The 18,092-nt window shown below is 43.6% G+C and overlaps 1 protein-coding gene across 1 annotated transcript; it reads left to right on the top strand.

The window, feature by feature from the left end:
- Positions 1–6,087: 6,087 nt before the first annotated feature.
- On the top strand, positions 6,088–17,847 carry RDH12 (retinol dehydrogenase 12). Its single transcript, XM_004477312.5, has 7 exons — positions 6,088–6,322; positions 8,233–8,351; positions 8,864–9,019; positions 12,953–13,057; positions 13,874–14,083; positions 14,638–14,827; positions 17,139–17,847. Exons 1-7 carry the CDS (start codon positions 6,255–6,257, stop codon positions 17,239–17,241), a joined length of 951 nt encoding a protein of 316 aa, XP_004477369.1. The 5' UTR covers positions 6,088–6,254; the 3' UTR covers positions 17,242–17,847.
- Positions 17,848–18,092: the final 245 nt, after the last annotated feature.

Below are 18,092 nucleotides of genomic sequence, written 5' to 3'. Positions count from 1 at the left end.
AAATAAATATTTTAGGCGTTAGGGGCATATACTCTCTGTTGGAACTGCTCAACTCTTCTGTTGTAGTGTGAAAACAACCATAGACAATATGTAAACAAATGAACATGACTTTGTTCCAATAAGGCCTTATTTACAAAAACAGGCAGTGGGCCAGGTTTGCCATGGACAGTGGTTTGCCAACCTGCGAGCTACTAAGAAATAAAGAGAGCTCAAAAGATAAGAATAGTAGATGTAATAAAATTAATATAATATAATGCAATATAATACAATACAAAATTTTAGAAATATATAATAGCCAGTACCTGAGACTGAGATAGATCTCCCAAGGAAGAGTTCCCACTCCCAATCCCAGGCTGAGGCCTGGATCTTGTTGGAGATGGCACAGGCATGTGCAATGAGGAGGTGCTGTGGTGCTGTACATGTGGAACTTCCTGGAAATCCACTGTTTAGGGTACTGGGGAAAGTTGCCCACACAGAGGTGTCTTACTGGAGGCACTCATCTACAAAACTGACTAGGGGGCGACAGTGCTGGGAAGAAACTGGTGACTACTGAGTGCTGTGGAAGCTAGTACTGGAGAAGCTGTATGGGCTACTGGAGCATTGTGCTGGAGAAGCCAAACACGCTGCAGAAGTCTGTCAAGCTAACACACCAAAACCAGGAAGCAAATCCCTTTCCTCCTTCAGTGTGTCTTCAGCGCCACAAATTGGCAAAGCTTAACATCATGCCAGATGGCAAAGAAAACAATATTCAAAGGGCCCATCTCCATTTTCATAGGATTGGCAGAAAGGATAACTGGAATGGAGAGGCAATAAATTGATAACTGGCATGGGAGAAAACCTAGAGAATGAGTTGTAATAGAATGCATAAGAAAAGTGTTTCAAGAGGTAGGTATTTTGAAGACATGATGAATTAAATAAGTCAGACACAAAAAATCAAATATTGTATGATTTTGCCAATTGAAATATGCAAAATATACAAATTAAAAAAGTAAACTACAGGTTACCAGGGGTTTGGGCAGGGTATTGAGAGTTAATGTTTAATGCATATAGTTTCTGCTTGGGGTGATGGAAAATTTTGGTAAGAGAGGTCGTGATGATCATACAATATTGCATATATAATTAATATTATTGAATTGTATAATTGGAAGTGGTTATTTTGTATATATGTTCCATAAATTTTTAAAAAAGCTTTTAAATTAGAAAAGAGGTAGGGAAGTGGACTGGCTTAACTGATAGAAAGTCTGCCTGCCATATGGAATGTCCAGTGTTCTATACCCAGGGCCTCCTGACCCATGTGGTAAGCTGGCCCATGTGCAGTGCTGCCATGCACAAGGAGTGCCATGCCATGCAGGGGTGCCCCCTCGTAGGAGTGTCCCATGCGCAATGAGGGAGCCCTGCCAGGAGAGCTGCCCCAGTGGAAAAAAAAAGTGAAGCCCACCCAGGAGAGGCGCCGCATGCATGGAGAACTGACACAGCAAGGTGACACAATAAAAAAGACACAATTTCCCAGTGCTGCCTGATAATGCAAGTGGATGCAGAAGAACACACAGTGAATGGACAAAGAGAGCAGACAACGGGAGGGAAGGGGAAAGAAAAAAAATAAATCTTAAAAAAAAAAGATAAGAAGTAGGTGAGGAGTGGATGTGGCTCAAGCTGTTGAGTACTTTTTTCCCACAGGGTTTGGTCTCTGGTGCCTCCTAAAAACAAATAAAACAAACAACAAGCAAACAAATGAAATACCCCACTCAGAGGAGCAATTGTGGCTCAGTGTTTGAGCACTGGCTTCCCACATACGAGGTCCTGGGTTCAATCCCCAGCCCCAGTACCTCAAAAAAAAAAAAAAAAAAAAAAAAAGAAATAGTAGGTACTTATAATACCAAAGTCGTGATCCATGGAAAGAAAAGTTTGATAAGTCAGACTTCAGCAAAATTAAGAACTTCTGCTCTTTGAAAAACATTGTTAAATTAATGAAAGGAAACCACAGTCTGGGAGAAAATATTTGCAAATCATATCTCATAAAGGACTTATATCCAGAACATATAATCAACTCTTAAAACTCAGGATTAAGAAAAGAATTCATTTTTCAAAATGGTCAAGTGATTTGAACAGATATTTCACAAAACAGATATACAGATGGCAAATAAGCTTATGAAAAAATCCTCAATATCATTAGTCTTTAGGGAAATGCAAATTAAAACCATAATAACTTCTGGGAAGATGGCAGATTAGAAAGACTTGGGACTCTCTTTACTCCCTGAAAAATAGCTAGAGGACAGGGAGAAATAGTCTGGAAAAAAAATGTTCTAGGGTTTAGGACACCAGGGAAAGGCTAAACACTACCCAGAAGAGAAAGAAGCAAAGAAAAAGAATCATGATGGCAAAACTGAACTAGAAGATGCAACTGCAGCTGCTGGCATCCTCCTCTCCCTAAAGACACTTTTTGAATTCTCAGGTGCTGGGACCAGCAGCTACAGACAAAGGGGACCACAGGGATCGACCTCCCCAGGAAAGGAGAGCGAAAAGGATACAACCTAAGGCTGCCTCAGCTTTTCACCCACAGATTTGGTCTGCTGTGTCCCAGGAGCCCTTCCAGTCTGGGTGGGGCCCTACCATTGTTTGCCTTGGAAACTTGCACCATACTAAAGAGATCCAATCCTCTCAATCTCCCTCTCTACTGCCTGGGACTGGTTGCTGAGGATGCAGAGAGGAGTGGAATTATTTTCTATTCAGGAAAAGGGAGGGGGCTGCCAGCAAAAGTTGGAGAACTACCTCTGGTAAAGTTTGAATTAAGAGGCTCTTAGCCTCCAGGCAGGATCCTCTATCACACTGGTTCAGTCTGTGTTGTTGCAAACATACCCCAACCAGGCTTTGAACTGTGAGGGCTGCCAAAGAGCCCCTCTGCTGGTGAATTTCCAATACATAAGGAAATTAAAAGGAACAGAATTTTTTTGTTTTTTTTTTTTTTAAATACATGGATTTTTTTTTTTTTTTTTTTTTTTTTTTGCTTTCATAGCCTCCCTTCCCAAGGCCCATGGAAGTGGGTTTGCAACCCATTACTGGGTCCAGGGCCCAGATTTGAGCAACTAACAGGGACAATCCTAAAGAACCAGGACATGTTGAACCAAGAATCAAGGAACAGTGGTAACTCACAGCTCCCCACCATTATTCCTTCCAAAAGAGAGAGATTAGTATCTGAGTAAACTTACCATCATAATCAGATGCCTAGATAGCAGTAAAAAATTACAAGCCACATTAAGAAAATGGAAGAAATGGTCCAAGAAAAGGAATATATAAAAGCCCCAGAAGACACATAGGGTTTGAGACAACTAATCAATTAGATGCATACAAATTTCCAAAATCAAATTAATGGCTTGAAAGTCAATATGGCTAAAGAGATAAAGGACATCAAGAAGACAACGAGGGAAGCAGATGTGGCTCGGATGATAGGGCTTCCCAACTACCATATGGGAGGACCCACTTTCAATCTCTGGGTCCTCCTGTTAAAAAAGAAAAAGAGAAAGCATGTCTGCATGGAGAGTCAGTGCCTGCATGGTGAGCCGAGTACCTGTGCGAGTGCCCATGAGGTGAGCCTGTACCCATGCGGCGAGCCAAGTGCCTATGCAAGTGAGTCATGTAGCAAGATGATGATGCAACAAAAGAGAGACAAAGGAGAGAGTCAAGGTGAAGCACAACAGAAACCAGGAACTGAGGTGGCGCAGGTGCAGGGAACCTCTCACCACGTCAGAAGTCCCCAGGATTTAATTTTGGTGAATCCTAGAGGAGGAAAAATGAAAAGAGAAATAGATACAGAAAATCACACAGTGAATGGAAACAGACAGCAAAACAGCAGGGTGGGGGAGGAGGGAGGGGGAAACATTAAAAAAAAAGACACTGAGTGAGCAGAAAGAAGAATTTGAAAACCTGAATAGAATAATAACAGAGCTTGTGAGAATGAAAGACACAGTAGGTGAATCAAAAACACATTAGAGGCATACAACAGCAGACTCGAAATTATAGAAGAAAGAATATGTGATACAGAAGACAGAACAGCTGAAATTGAAGAGAGAGAACAGAGAGAAAAGAATGGAAAAAATTGATCAGGGCTCAAGGAGTTGAACGATAACACAAAATACAATAACATACGTGTCATGGGAGTTCCAGAAGAAGAAGAGAAGGGAAAAGTGGCAGAAAGAATATTTAAGGAAATAATGGCTGAAAATTTGCCAACAGCATTGAAAGAAATGAATTTACATGTACAAGATGTGCAGCATACCCCAATGATAATAAATCTGAATAGACCTACTCCAAGACACATACTACATAGAATGTCAAACATCAAAGATAAAGAGAAAATTCTGAGAACAGCAAGGAAGAAGCAAATCATCACATACGAGGGATGCCCGTCAGACAAAGTCAAGATAAATTGAGGAAGTGGACTTGGCCCAGTGGTTAGGGCATCTGTCTATCACAAGGGAGGTCCGCGGTTCAAACCCCGGGCCTCCTTGACCAGTGTGGAGCTGGCCCACATGCAGTGCTGATGTGCGCAGTGAGTGCCGTGCCAGGCAGGGGTGTCCCTGCATGGGGGAGCCCCACGTGCAAGGAGTGCACCCCATAGGGAGAGCCGCCCAGCGTGAAAGAGAGTTTAGCCTGCCCAGGAATGGCGCCTCACACACAGAGAGCTGACGCAGCAAGATGACGCAACTAAAAAGAGACACAGAGTCCTGTGCCACTGACAACAACAGAAGTGGACAAAAGAAGAACATGCAGCAAAATAGACACAGACAACAGACAACCGGGGGTGGGGGGAGAGGAAAAAAATTTAAAAAAAAAAAGATAAATTGAGTATCATCTCTACAAATATGGGGGATCATGGATTTGAATCAGTAGCATAGGGAGCCCAGAACATATTCATACAAAGGTATCCAGATTTGGGGGTATTAGATATATTGTCCCTTGCATCATATGGCATTGTCCCTCTGATTAAATCCAGTCCTGATTACTTGGAATAGGGAGAACTCTGAAATAAAACAACAAAAGTCTTGTTTTCACATATAACCTGTGAGACATGGAAGACCCAGTGTCACCAGGTATGGGGGAAAAGGAGTCTGCTCAATCATCATGGTCGCATTGGCCCAGTGGACACCATATTCTCAGAGGCCAACATAGCACAATGCCTCGAAAAACTCTCCTCAGGGGCTTTTGGGACTTTGAGGTTTTTGCAGCTGACATTATTACTTCAGGAAACTGGAGCCAGAGCAGGAGAGGCAGAAAGAGACCAAACCTTGAGTAAAGCAGGTGGTATAGCACAAGAGACAGGAATCTATCAGCTAATCATAACAGTCAATTCTTATATGGTATTTTCTATGTGCTAGCTTCTCTTTCAAGTACTCTACCTATTTAACAATTTCATACTTCAAACATACTCTGGGGTGGGTATATTTTTATCATCCCATTTTGCAAGTCTGCAAACTGAGTTAACAGGGTGGTTTAGTAACTTGCCCATGGCCATGGAGCTTATAAGCAGATGAGTTGGGATTTGAACCAGGAAGTTCAGCTCTAGAGCTCATGCTCTTAAATACTATACCATTTCCTTGGCACGTACATCTGTGTCATATCTTCAGCAAAGTATGATCAAACACATAAAAGTGCACAAATCGTAAGTATACAGCTCAATGAATTTTCACAAAGGGAGTTCACCTGTGTAATCAGCCCCTATATGGAAGAACAGAATACTGCCAGCCCCCAGGAGTTCATGCTCCTCCCAGCCACTACCCTTTCGCCACCAAGGGTAACCACTCTCTGGAATTCTCTAGCCGTTATTCTGGGGGTTTCTTCCTTACCCTTCTATTTTAGATATATTTGCATTTCAAACATCACAAGCTTAAAATATTCTACCTTGCAGGAGTAGAGGTGTGGGTGGTTGGGAGAACACATTCCCTAGATACGAGAGATAATTGAGGGTGGGAGTTAGGAGACAGAAGTTCCCCACATTTTCTTTACTGGTATTTGGGAGGTTCTAACCTTTCCTCCATCACCTCCGGCTGGGCTGGGTGGTGGACTACATCTCCCAGCAGGCTGTGCTCTGACAGCTCTCGGATTTAAAGAGGATTCTGGGATGTACCTAGAGTCAGGCTGTTGCTGAACGCCAGGAGGAGAGGAGTAAGAAGCAGAGGAGAGTTGCAGCCAGACCAAGAGCTGGAGCCTGAGCCATAGTTAGGGACGGAGCTGGAGCAGCAGCAACTAAAGTTGGAAAGATGCTGCTTATCTTGGGACTGCTCATCTCCTTCCTTTCTTTCCTGTTCATGACAACTCCAGCCATCAGGTTTGTCTTAATTCAGCAACTCATAAAATGTTTTATATAGCTCTGAATCAGGAGCCTGTTCTTGGCTTCTGAAAGAAGAGAAAGGGATGGAGCCTGGAGGAGAGAAAGGGTAGAAAAAGCAGGAAGGAAGTGGTGGTTATGGATACCAGGGTGGAAAAGGAGAAGGAAGCCCCTGGGGCTGGAGGAGGAGGCACTGGCTTGAATTCTGATGCTGGCGCAAGGATGACTTTACTAAGTAACTTGACAGATTAATTAGGTGGGAGGACTTGCTCTTTCACTCTACTTCCCTGGGCTTCTCCGAAGATCTTCCTTTTTCCTCTGGCCCTGTGGGTTATCACGGGTGGTCATGGGCAAGGGACTCGTGAGCACAGGGCCCATTGGAAAGGAAACAAACTCTTCTTCCCTTGAGACCACCTTCAACTAATATTTTGAGATGGCTCTTTTGCTTTGGGATTTCTGGAGGTGTCAAAGACATGTTTTGAGTGGAGAATTTAAAAATTGCTGAAAATAAAGGCAGTTAAAGGACATATCCGGGACAGACGGTGACTCTAGGTTCCTGCATAGAGACTTGGGTCAAATTTCAGTTCTGCATCTTTAGCAAGTGACTTGAATTTCTTTGAGCCTCAGTTTTCTGTATAATGTGGAGACAGTAACAGAGTGGTTGAAAGTAATTCCCCTTCTAAGTATATAACCAAGAGAATTGAAAGCAGGAACTCTGGCAGATATCTCTATACCAATGTTTATCACAGCATTATTTGCAATAGCCAAAAGGTTGAAGCAACTTGAGTGTCTATCAAGAAATGAATGGATAAACAAAATATGGTATAGTCATACAATGGAATATTAGTCAATCATAAAAAGAAGTGAAATGCTAGTACATGTGACAACATGGATAAACTTTGAAGAATGGAATGAGCCAGACACAAAAGGACAAATAGTCCATGATCTGTCTTACATGAAATATTTATAAGAAGCAAATTTATAGAGATAGAGAGCAGAATAGTGGTTACTAAGGGTTGGGATATGGGGATGGAGAGTTATTGCTAAATGAATATGAGTTTTGTTTGGGATGATGAAAATAGTCCAGAAACGTGGTAAAAGTTGCACAGTATTGTCAATGTACTTAGTATCAAATAATTTTCTAGTTATAAAATAGTTAAAATGATTTTCATGTTATATATATTTTACCACAATTAAAAATAAATTATTTTTTATAAAATTACATATGTGAAGGGCCTAGTCTAGTGCCTGGCACGTTGATGATGCTTAGGACATATTGGTTCTGCCTGCTTCCAGTCCTCTATTTTGGAACTTTACAAGTCAACTCTGTGTTTAAAGGGTATTGTATACACAGATGTCTGAACAAGGGAGATTTTCAGTCTGTGCCTTGATGGCGGCAGTAGAATCCCTAGTATGATGCAGAAAGCCTCTGAAGCTGCTGGCTCTCTAAAATCTCAGAGGCAGCTCGAGAGAGGCGTTTCTGCATGGGGTCACTCGAGGGTGCTGTTCATTAGCTGCTCGCTGATGGTGCTTATTGAAGACCTAGAGCTCAAGACCAATAATTCCACTAAAGCTCCCTGCACATATGTTTTGAATATAGATTAGAGGAGGACAATGACCTCTGGGTATCTCTAGAGATAAGAGCCAGGTATCTTTGTTATCTGGCAAGGAAGATCTCTATTGTTCTTGGCTCAGGACCACTTATTTTGTTTGCCCCAATGACCGTTTGCAGCTTTTTGGTACAGGATCTTCAACCTGCACTGATGACCAGGAAACTTCCTTGCCCAGTGGAAAAACGCCGTCCTCTGAAGACTGGCTTCTTCGGGTCTCCTGACTACGAATTAAACGAATAGCTCAGTCTGGGGCTGGGAAGGATGGTGCATGAATGCTCTTTTTACCCTTGTCTGTAGGAAGTTCTTTGCTGGTGGGGTTTGTAGAACCAATGTGCAGCTTCCTGGGAAGGTCGTGGTGATTACCGGCGCTAACACGGGCATTGGCAAGGAGACGGCCAGAGAGCTCGCTCGCAGAGGTGAGCCCTTCTGCTTCAGTCTTCACAGGGCAGTGCCTCCTGCCCTTGCCACTAGTGGCTTTGCCCCACATATCCTTGTCTTTCCTCTGAGGCTGGGAGGCTCTGACCAGGAATTCCAGGAACCTGGGATTCAAGTCCAGCTGTGACACCAACGTACTCTGTCACCTTAACTATTCCTTCCTGCTCCTTCTCTACTATATAAAGTCAAGAAAACAATGATGTCCATGTATAATATTGGTCCAGTCAGTTATTCTCAAAGGGGATACTAAGCAACATTAAATAGCAATGGCTTCTGGCAAAGTGTGAACATGAGTTTTCTCAGCCTGGGGTTAAGCTAATAGCCACAAGACTGAGCAGTACTACCTGTGAGAATCCTGAAGTGGCAATATGACCACTCACTGCTTTACGGATGGTTGGGAGAAGGCTCTGGCCACTAATCCTAAGCTCACTTTATGTGTGTCTTTTTCAGCCTAGGATCTGAGAACATTGCTCTCTCTTTGTTTTGGCTCCAGGAGCCCGAGTATACATTGCTTGCCGAGATGTACTGAAGGGGGAGTCTGCTGCCAGTGAAATTCGAGCAGATACAAAGAACTCCCAGGTACTCGTACGGAAACTGGACCTATCAGACACCAAATCTATCCGGGCCTTTGCTGCGGGCTTTTTGGCAGGTAAGGGCCTGGTGGATAGCTAGCAAGGCAGGAAGCTATGAGTGGGACTGGCTGCTCCACCCTGGACCATCTACGGTCTTTCCATAAAAACCATCATTGATCCCACTGGACAGGTTCTGCCACACGAACCAGCAGGACGGGCATGGCAGGTGGATGAGCTGGGCAGGATCCTTTCTTCTTTTTGCCTCAGCAGGGGGAATGTTGAAGGTGTCAGCTCTCTGTCTGAACCTGCACCTGGGCATCAAGGGGTGGCCCTAATGCCACTCTCTTCTTTCATCCTGAGAACCAACCTTCTGTAGCCATGGGCACTAGATGAGGTAGTGTTGTGGCTATAGTTCATCTGAATCTTAGAAAGTGACCAGTTTCTGCCTGCAGAACAGAGGGACCATGCCTGTCTTCTTAGTGCCCAGCGAAGTGGACCTGGCCCAGCATCGGTCCTCAGAACACACTTGAAGAATGAAGGAAGGAAGGAATGTATGAATGCTGTCAAGGAAGATATGAGTAACTAAAATTAGAAACCTGACAGGTTTGTTCCTGGGGACAATGGTTATTGAATATCGCTAAGAAAGGTCTAAGTGGGGATAGTGCTGAAGGCAGAGTGAGTGACTCCTATCAAAGCAACCTTGCCCCAGCAAGAACAGCTCATGAACAAAAGCAAGGGGCAAGGATCAAGATGTCAGAGTGAGATGCTTCAGGGCTCCATCCCTGCACAGAAACTTTGAACAACCAGCAAGGACTGGCAGAAACATCTTTCTCAAAGCTCTAGAAACCATTTAAATGACTGCAGTGACAGGGCAATCACCAAATCAAGAAAAAGGCTACCTAAAAGCAGTAGGAGGGGAATGGACTTGGACCAATGGATAGGGCATCTGCCTATCACATGGGAGGTCCATGGTTCAAACCCAGGGCCTCCTTGACCCGTGTGGAGCTGGCCCATGTGCAGTGCTGATGTGCACAAGGAGTGCCCTGCCATGCAGGAGTGTCCCCTGCGTAGAGGGAGGGGAGAAAATAAATAAATCTTTAAAAAAAAAAAAAGAAGACAAGCAAGACAGTGAACTGATGTGACAGGCTGGCACAGTGAGCTGATGCAACAAGATGATGCAACAAGGTGACACAACAAGGAAACATAATGAAAGATGCAATAAGCAGGGAGTTGAGGTAGCTAAGGACATTGTGTGCCTCCCTCCCACATGGGATGTCCTGGCTTCAGTTCCTGGTGCCTCCTAAATAAAACAAAAACAAAACAAGCACACAATGAACAGACAGTGAGTGCAAACAATGAGGGGGGAATAAATAAATAAATTTAAAAAAATAAAAAAGCAGTAGGGGGAGCAGATGTGGCTAAAGTAGTTGAGCTCCCACCTCCTATGTGGGAGGTCCTGGGTTTGGCTCCCAGTGCCTCCTATAAAAACAAAAACAAACAACAAGCAAAACAAACAAAAAAAAAAACAACTCAGGGAGTCAATGTGGCTCAGTGGTTGAGTGCTGACTTCCCACATACGTGGTCCCAGGTTCAATCCCCAGCCCTAGTACCTCCCCCCCCCAAAAAAAGGTGGTAGGATCATGTGATATCCCAGCTGGCACCCCCTCCATCCCCTCACTGGGTCAGTGCAACATTGGCCCACGTTCACAGTATGGATCTCTGGGCCCAGTTCCACAGGAAACCCTTGTACACATACTAGAAGCATCTATATCTGGCCCAATCTGTTTGGTGGCAAGTGAGTCTAGATTTCAGTGACAGCACATTAAGATATCAAAATGTCCAGGTTTCAACAAAAAGTTACAAAACATACAAAATGTTTAAACAGGATGTTATGACTCAGGCAAAGGAGAGGATTAAAGCATTAGAAACCATCAATGAGGAGGACTGGACCCGAGACATTCCAGACAAAGACTTAAAAAAATAAGTGTTCTAAACATGCTCAGAGGGACTCAATGAAAGAAAATATTTGACAATTAAATATCCAATAACAGTTTAATATCCATGATATATAAAGATACTACAACTTGACAATAAGAAGACAAACTACCTAATTAAAAAATGGGCAAAACTTGAACAGACATTTGTCCAGAGAAGAAATACAAATGGCGATAAAACACATGAAAAAATGTTCAACGCCGCTAGACTTGCATTATGGAAATGCAAGTCAAGGCTACAAAGAGATATTTCATACCTGTTGGAATGGCCAGTATTAAAAAGTCAGAAAACTACAGGTGTTGGAGAGGATGTGGAGGGAGAGGAACATTCCTTCACTGTTGGTGGGAATGCAGAATGGTACAGCCACTGTGGAGGACTGTTGGGCAGTTCCTAAGGAAGCTGAATATAGAGTTGCCATGTGATCTGGCAATGTGAAGAAATAAGGATCTCGAGTGAGGGTAATGACAGGGGTAAATATAAATGCCAGTACTATTGCATTTTTGATGTGTATCTCTACTTTTTTCTTTCTGCAAGATCTAAAAGGCAAATGCATAAAATGTAATGATAAATCAGTGTTTTTGAACTCTTATTGTGTAAACACGTTATTTATAACAGAAACTATATAAAGGTGGGGAGTCAGAAGGGTACAGGAATATAGTTTGTGTATATTGTTGAAGTTAAGTTGGTACCAAAACAAACATTATTTTTTATAGATTTAGGATGTTAAATTTAAGCCTCATAGTATTTACAAAGAAAATACCAGAGAGTACGTAAGGGGACAGAGACAGAAATTAGAGCAGGTTGCTGGGGTGGGGAGAGAGGATAGGAGGAATTGAGAAGTAATGAATAATGTTGGTCAGGTTTCCGTTTGGGAATTTGGGAAAGGTTTAGTAATGGGAGGTGATTAGGGTAACACAATGTTGTGAATATAATGAATCCCGATGAGTGTTATGTTTGGTAGTGGTTGAGATGGGAAAGTCTATATTATATATATGTTCCCACAACTAAATCAAGAAAGAAAGAAAGGGGAAGCGGACTTGGCCCATTGGAAGGACGTCCATCTACCTGCAGTTCAAACCCTGGGCCCCCTTGACCCGTGTGGAGCTGGCCCACGCGCAGTGCTGATGTGTGCAAAGAGTACAGGGGTGTCCCCGCATAGGGGAGCCCCACACGCAAGTAGTGCGCCCCATAAGGAGAACGCCCAGTGCGAAAGAAAGTGCAGCCTGCCCAGGAATGGCGCCGCACACAGGGAGAGCTGACACAACAAGATGACGCAACAAAAAGGAATACAGATTCCCGTGCCGGTGACAACAACAGACTCGGACAAAGAAGAACACGCAGCAAAATGGACACAGAGAATAGACAATGGGGGGGTTGGGGGGAGGGGGAGGGGAGAGAAATAAAACTAATAAATAAATCTTAAAAAAACAAAACAAAACAACAAACAAAAAAGAAAGAAAGAAAGAGCAACTAAAGAGAAAATGACAATTAAATGCAATGCATGATCCTGGATGGGTTCTAGCAAGGGAGGAGAAAAGGCTTAAAGGGAAACCATTTGGGATATATGAAAACATTGGAATATTAACTGGAAGCTTTATATCAATGTTAAATTGCCTGAACTTGATAACCGTACTTAAGGTGGGTATATAAGTGACTATCCTTGGTCTTGGGTAATGGACATGGCAGTATTAAGTGCTCAAGGAGCATGATGTATACAACCTATACTTAAGTGTTCAGAAAATGGATTGATAGATGGAAAGAAACAATGATATAGCAAATGTGGCCAAAAAAAGTTAAAATTGGGGGATCTGGGTATCTGGTGGGGTAGGGGTTGTTGAAGTTCTCTGTATGGGGTTTGTATTATTTTTGTAACTGTCCCGTAAGTTAGAACGTATTTTAAAATAAGAAGCTAAAAATAAACAACAACAACAAAAAAACAAGGGGCAAAAACTCGGGGCTGTGACAAGAACCAGCAGTCTCCTTGCTATCCCCCGGTCTCTGGTTGTGCTTTACAGAGGAAAAGCAGCTCCATGTCCTCATCAACAATGCGGGAGTGATGATGTGCTCATATTCTAGGACAGCTGACGGCTTTGAGACACAACTCGGTGTCAACCACCTGGGTAAGTACCTATGAGTGGCTGGAAAATGAGGCACACCCCACCTCGTTCTCACTAGGGAGATGACCCTATACCAGTGCCAGAATGCCCAGTGTCCTCATAGCACCTAGCTTTCTAATGGACTGGATGGAGTGGCTTGTAGTTCATTGCCCCTTTCCTGATCAGTCTCCAAAAGTGAGAGCCTCCTATCCACATCATTAAGAAACCCCCCATCCCGGGAGATACCACGAGGAAGAATGGCATACTTGGATGGGACCATGACAGTGCAAGGCTTGCCAGGCCAGGCCAGGCCTGGGGGTGCCGGAGTGTAGATTTGGCTGGAGAGGTCATGTCCATAGCTGAGGACCAAGGCAGCCCAGGGTGTGGTCCACAGAGGCAGGCAAACCTTGAGGATCTGAGGGAAGAGACAGGCTAGGGTTCAGAGTTCAAGGTGATGGCTCGAGTGAGGAGAGAATGGAACATGTCCTTTGATTCTCGGCAAACGTTATTTTGCCCTATTTCATTCTTCCTTCCGTACTGGGCCCACTGTTGTTTGACCATGGCCAGAGGGAGAATCAGAAGCTAGCAGGTGTATATTTCTCCTGACTGGGATAAGGGTAGAGGAACAAATAAATCTAGATTAGGTCTATTACCTTACTTACAGTCTAGCTCTGGCCAGCGCCTTTAGGAATCTACTAACTCAGAATGACTCGTCATTAGCACTGAGTTCCTTATTTGGCATCAAAATGTGTTCACACCCAGAAGGTAGTAAGCTAACACTAGACCCCCACCCGGGGCTGCCTCACCCCCTTCACTCTCCCCTGCTGGCTCTCCTCCCAGGCCACTTCCTTCTCACCTACCTGCTCCTGGAGCGGCTGAAGGAGTCTGCTCCTGCACGGGTGGTGAACCTGTCATCGATAGTCCACCACGCTGGCAAGATTTGCTTCCACAACCTCCAGGGTGAGAAGTATTACAGCCGAAGTTTTGCCTATTGCCACAGCAAGCTGGCCAACGTGCTTTTCACTCGTGAACTGGCCAAGAGGCTCCAAGGTGAGTCCCTAGAAAGGGCCAGAGGCAAGATAACAAAAACAGAGTCCTCTGTCCAGATTAGAGGTTAGTAGAATCCTTGGAAGTTGGGCTGTCAAACGTGTATTTCTGGGGGTAGCTCTGTGCACTGAGAATGAGGCTGTAAATGGAATAAAAACAGTCCTTGCGTTTGGGAAGCTTAAAATTGAATAGGGTTTAGGAACCTCATAGAGTTACCTTATTCTGATGCCTTATCTTGTCTCACATCAGTTATCTCATTTGGTTGGCACAAGAACTTTTTGTAACAGGCAAATTAGGTATTATTAGTTTAGGCTGGGTTAGGACAGAGGTCTGTAGAAGTGGTGGGCCCAAGGTTTTATGGAAAGTGAAGAAGTCTGGACTGGAACAGATGTATTTTGCCTTTAAAGCAGGGTGCTTCCTCCTGTGTGCCATTTGCGGAGGTTCATGTGGTGAGCTGAGCCACAGAGCTGGCACTGCCCGAGTCAGGGAGCAAGGGCTGGAGTTCAGATCCTGGGCTTGGCTGTGTCCCTAGTCTAACTGTGCCCTCTTTGCCATAGGTTCAGGGGTCACCACCTACGTGGTGCACCCTGGCGTCGTCCGCTCCGAGCTGGTCCGACACTCCTTCCTGCTCTGCCTGCTCTGGCGGCTCTTCTCCCCCTTCCTCAAGTCGGCGCGGGAGGGGGCGCAGACCAGCCTGCACTGTGCCCTGGCCGAGGGTCTGGAGCCCCTGAGCGGCAAGTACTTCAGGTGTGTGGGAGGCAGCGTGTGTGGCGGGGGGGGAGGCACGGGGTGCCCTGGGCTGTGTAGCCCCTGTAGCTGAGTTTGTGCCTGATGTTGGAATCCAGGTTTGGGTTGGCCTGAAAACCAAATGTTGCCAGTTTTCCAAGGACTATTATATTAGAAACATGGAAAGTGCTGCTTTTCTATTTGCTGCTTCATACCTGTGTGCCATGTTTTGCTATAAGCTTTGTAGCTTTCTGAGAGCTATTAGAGAAGACTGCCCCTGTTGGGGACACTAGCAGGCCCTCTGATACTTTTTCTCCTCCTTGAAGTTTTTTGCCTACTTCATTCATGAATTCTTTAATACTTCTTAATACCACTCAGCACAAAGCAGTGGGGCAAAGTCATCTCTTTGCAGTGTGAACTCTGTCTCCCATAGTTGCTTAAATCAGTACTGTTTGTTAGACTATAGAAGTAGAAATTTCAATGTTGAATCTTATCCTAAATTCAGTGAGCAATCAAGAGTTTGGGAAAAGGGGGAAGCCCAGGATTAAACCTCTTTCCTGTTCTGTGATTTGATCCAGCTCAAGTCTATTCTGTCCAATTTAGTTCAAGGCTGTTTGTTGATGTACCATCTATTGTGTGAAGCAGTGACAATAGCCTAATGTCCAACAATAGGAGAATGGAGAAATGATAATAGCTCACATTGTTTGACCTCTTTTACAATGTGTTCTACTGTTGTTTACATGTTTTAATTCATATAATCATCACAAATCTAAGAGGTGGGTAATGTTATCATGACCATTTTACAGATGAGGGAATATAGACATAATAATTAACTCGTTCAGGCTTATAAGTGGTAGACCTGGGATTGAAACCCAGGCAGGCTGGCTTTAAAGCTGTGCTTACAGTACGGTTGGTACTGGCCACGTGTGGCTATTGAGCACTTGGAATGTGGCTAGTACGTGTTGAGATGGGCTACAAGTATAAAGTGCAAACTGGATTTTGAAGACTTAGTATAAGAAAAGAATGTAAACTATCTTCATTAATAATTTCACTTGGTTCCTTTTACTTTAAAAAATGTGGCTACTGGAAAATTTTATTTGTGGCTTGCATTGTATTTCTATAGGACATTCACTGCTATAAATATGTGATAAAATATTATATAGCTAAATATATTTTCAAATAATGTTTAAATAGTAGGAAAATGTTGGGAATATAATGTTGTGAGAAAAAACCTGCAATACTAAACCATATCTTTATACATTGGAAATGCCTAGGTATTTCTTTATTATTAAAACTTTTTTAAAGGTCATATATTTATTTTTTGCTTATATATTTAAAAAATTAATGAGAGAAAGAAAATCCTCCCCTAACTAGGTACAACTAGATCCCAGTTTTGTATAAAAGAGAGAAAGACCATGTATCTATTTATACACAAACAAAGCAAACAAGACTGTAAGGAAAAGCAATTAAATAATAGACTTCTTCTTTTGTCAGTACTTAACTGTTGTTTCCAATCAGGTGTCGTACAAGACTTTTATAATCAGAAAACAATGCCATTAAAAACAAACCACTATAACTGCTCTGTACCAGCCCTGCAGCCCTTTAGTACCTAAGACCCCCTTCCCTCCCCCCAAACAAATGAAAGCCGGGGTTCTTGGTCTGGGGTTCATGGAGCACAGGGGGTCAGTGGATAGAGTTCAAGGGGTCTGTGAATGCGGATGGGAAAATAATTTCATCTCATCTTTAAATTCACTAAGCTCCAACGGAAATTTAGCCTTTCCTTCAATTTTGATTGTAGGCAATGAACCACAGTAAGTGGTGATAGCTGTGCATTTGTCACTACTAAAATTATAAATATTTCCATAGCATGTTGCGGTTGTTGCTCGCAGACTGCCATTTCTGCCAACTACTACTTCAAAATTTGGGAGTTGTTAGACCCAGTGCTGGATCTTGATATAGAAGATCCAGATCTTCTTGAAGCATATGTATTACAATAGCACAGGGCTGCATTTCAATACAATCAGTTTCTTTTAAGCCAATGTATTATATCTAATGCGTTTAGAACTATTATCATGAGAAAAAATCCATAAACTTTTTTCCATACTGCCAAAGGGGTCCATGCCACAAAAACAGGTTAAGAACCCCTGGAAGAAAGGAATGTAATGGTTTGCTCCTTTCATCAAGGAGCCGAGAGGGTGATCAACACAAGACAGGGTGAAGATGGACTTTAAAAAATTTCCAGGTCGTTGTCTCTGGCCCTCTGGGACTGGGGACTGGTTGCTCTATCTCAGTTTTCACTCCAGCATATTCGTCCTCTTTCTTTGCCCTCCAGTGACTGCAAGAGGTCTTGGGTGTCTCCAAGGGCCCGAAATAACAAAATAGCTGAGCGCCTGTGGAATGTCAGCTGTGAGCTTCTAGGAATACAGTGGGAGTAGCAGGTGGAGGAGCTACAGCTTTCTCAGGTCCAGTCCGCACCGAGAAGCCAACTCTGAAGGATTGCCCCACTTAGCAGCTGGCTGCTGGGAATCCTGCCCTGCTCTGATCCTCCTGATTCATCTGGAAACCTTTGCACACTCAACCTTCTTTTGAGGCTGGCTTATGGCCTGGGACAGTCTCACACACAGTGTTCTTCTCCAAGACCTGGAGGGTTGGTTGCCTTCAGGGTGTAGGCAGATCCATGGCAGGCATGTGGGTGAAGGAGCACCTGGGAAATTGGGTCAGTTCCTACCCTCACCATTACCAGAAAGGTCAGCTTGCATCCTCTGAGGATGCAATAGAAGCATCAGCATTACATGTTTGCTAAGACTAGAGATGAAAATTCTTGACTGACCTCCTTCTTCTTTGAAATACTAGTCATGTCCTTGGAGTCTGGACCACTCAGGAGTCTGGACCACTTGGAGTCTGGACCACTCAACCCTAGCTGAGTTTGATTCCTTCCTCTGCAGATCCTGGCACCACTGCTGTGAACCTGGATCTTCCCATTTTCAAAAGAGTTTCCTTGACCTCAATTTTTAGAGACAATAAAGATGGAGGATTCTTCTTATTGCCTTATTTATTTCCTCAGGGTGGCAAGGGAGAAATGGAGGAAAGAAAGGAAGGTGGCCAACTGGTTTAGTGAGCAGTCTCTCACCTTTCCTGCCCACCCATAACCTTCTTATAATATATGGTCCACTTAGTTATTTTCTCTAATTTCTTTCAGCTCCAACATTTCATCATCCAAGAAGTGAGAGCAGTGACTTAACTTATACAGGTTGAGATGTAATACATGCTATGTAGATGCAGAAAA

The sequence above is a fragment of the Dasypus novemcinctus genome, chromosome 3 (genome assembly GCF_030445035.2).
Source record: "Dasypus novemcinctus isolate mDasNov1 chromosome 3, mDasNov1.1.hap2, whole genome shotgun sequence".
Taxonomy (NCBI): domain Eukaryota; kingdom Metazoa; phylum Chordata; class Mammalia; order Cingulata; family Dasypodidae; genus Dasypus; species Dasypus novemcinctus.
This window is presented reverse-complemented; position numbering and strand designations above follow the sequence as displayed.

Coding starts and splice junctions, on each gene's coding strand:
- RDH12 (XM_004477312.5), top strand. CDS start 6,255: ATGCTGCTTATCTTGGGACTGCTCATCTCCTTCCTTTCTTTCCTGTTC. Junction 13,058..13,873: donor ACTCGGTGTCAACCACCTGG/GTAAGTACCTAT, acceptor CTCTCCTCCCAG/GCCACTTCCTTCTCACCTAC. Junction 14,084..14,637: donor ACTGGCCAAGAGGCTCCAAG/GTGAGTCCCTAG, acceptor TCTTTGCCATAG/GTTCAGGGGTCACCACCTAC.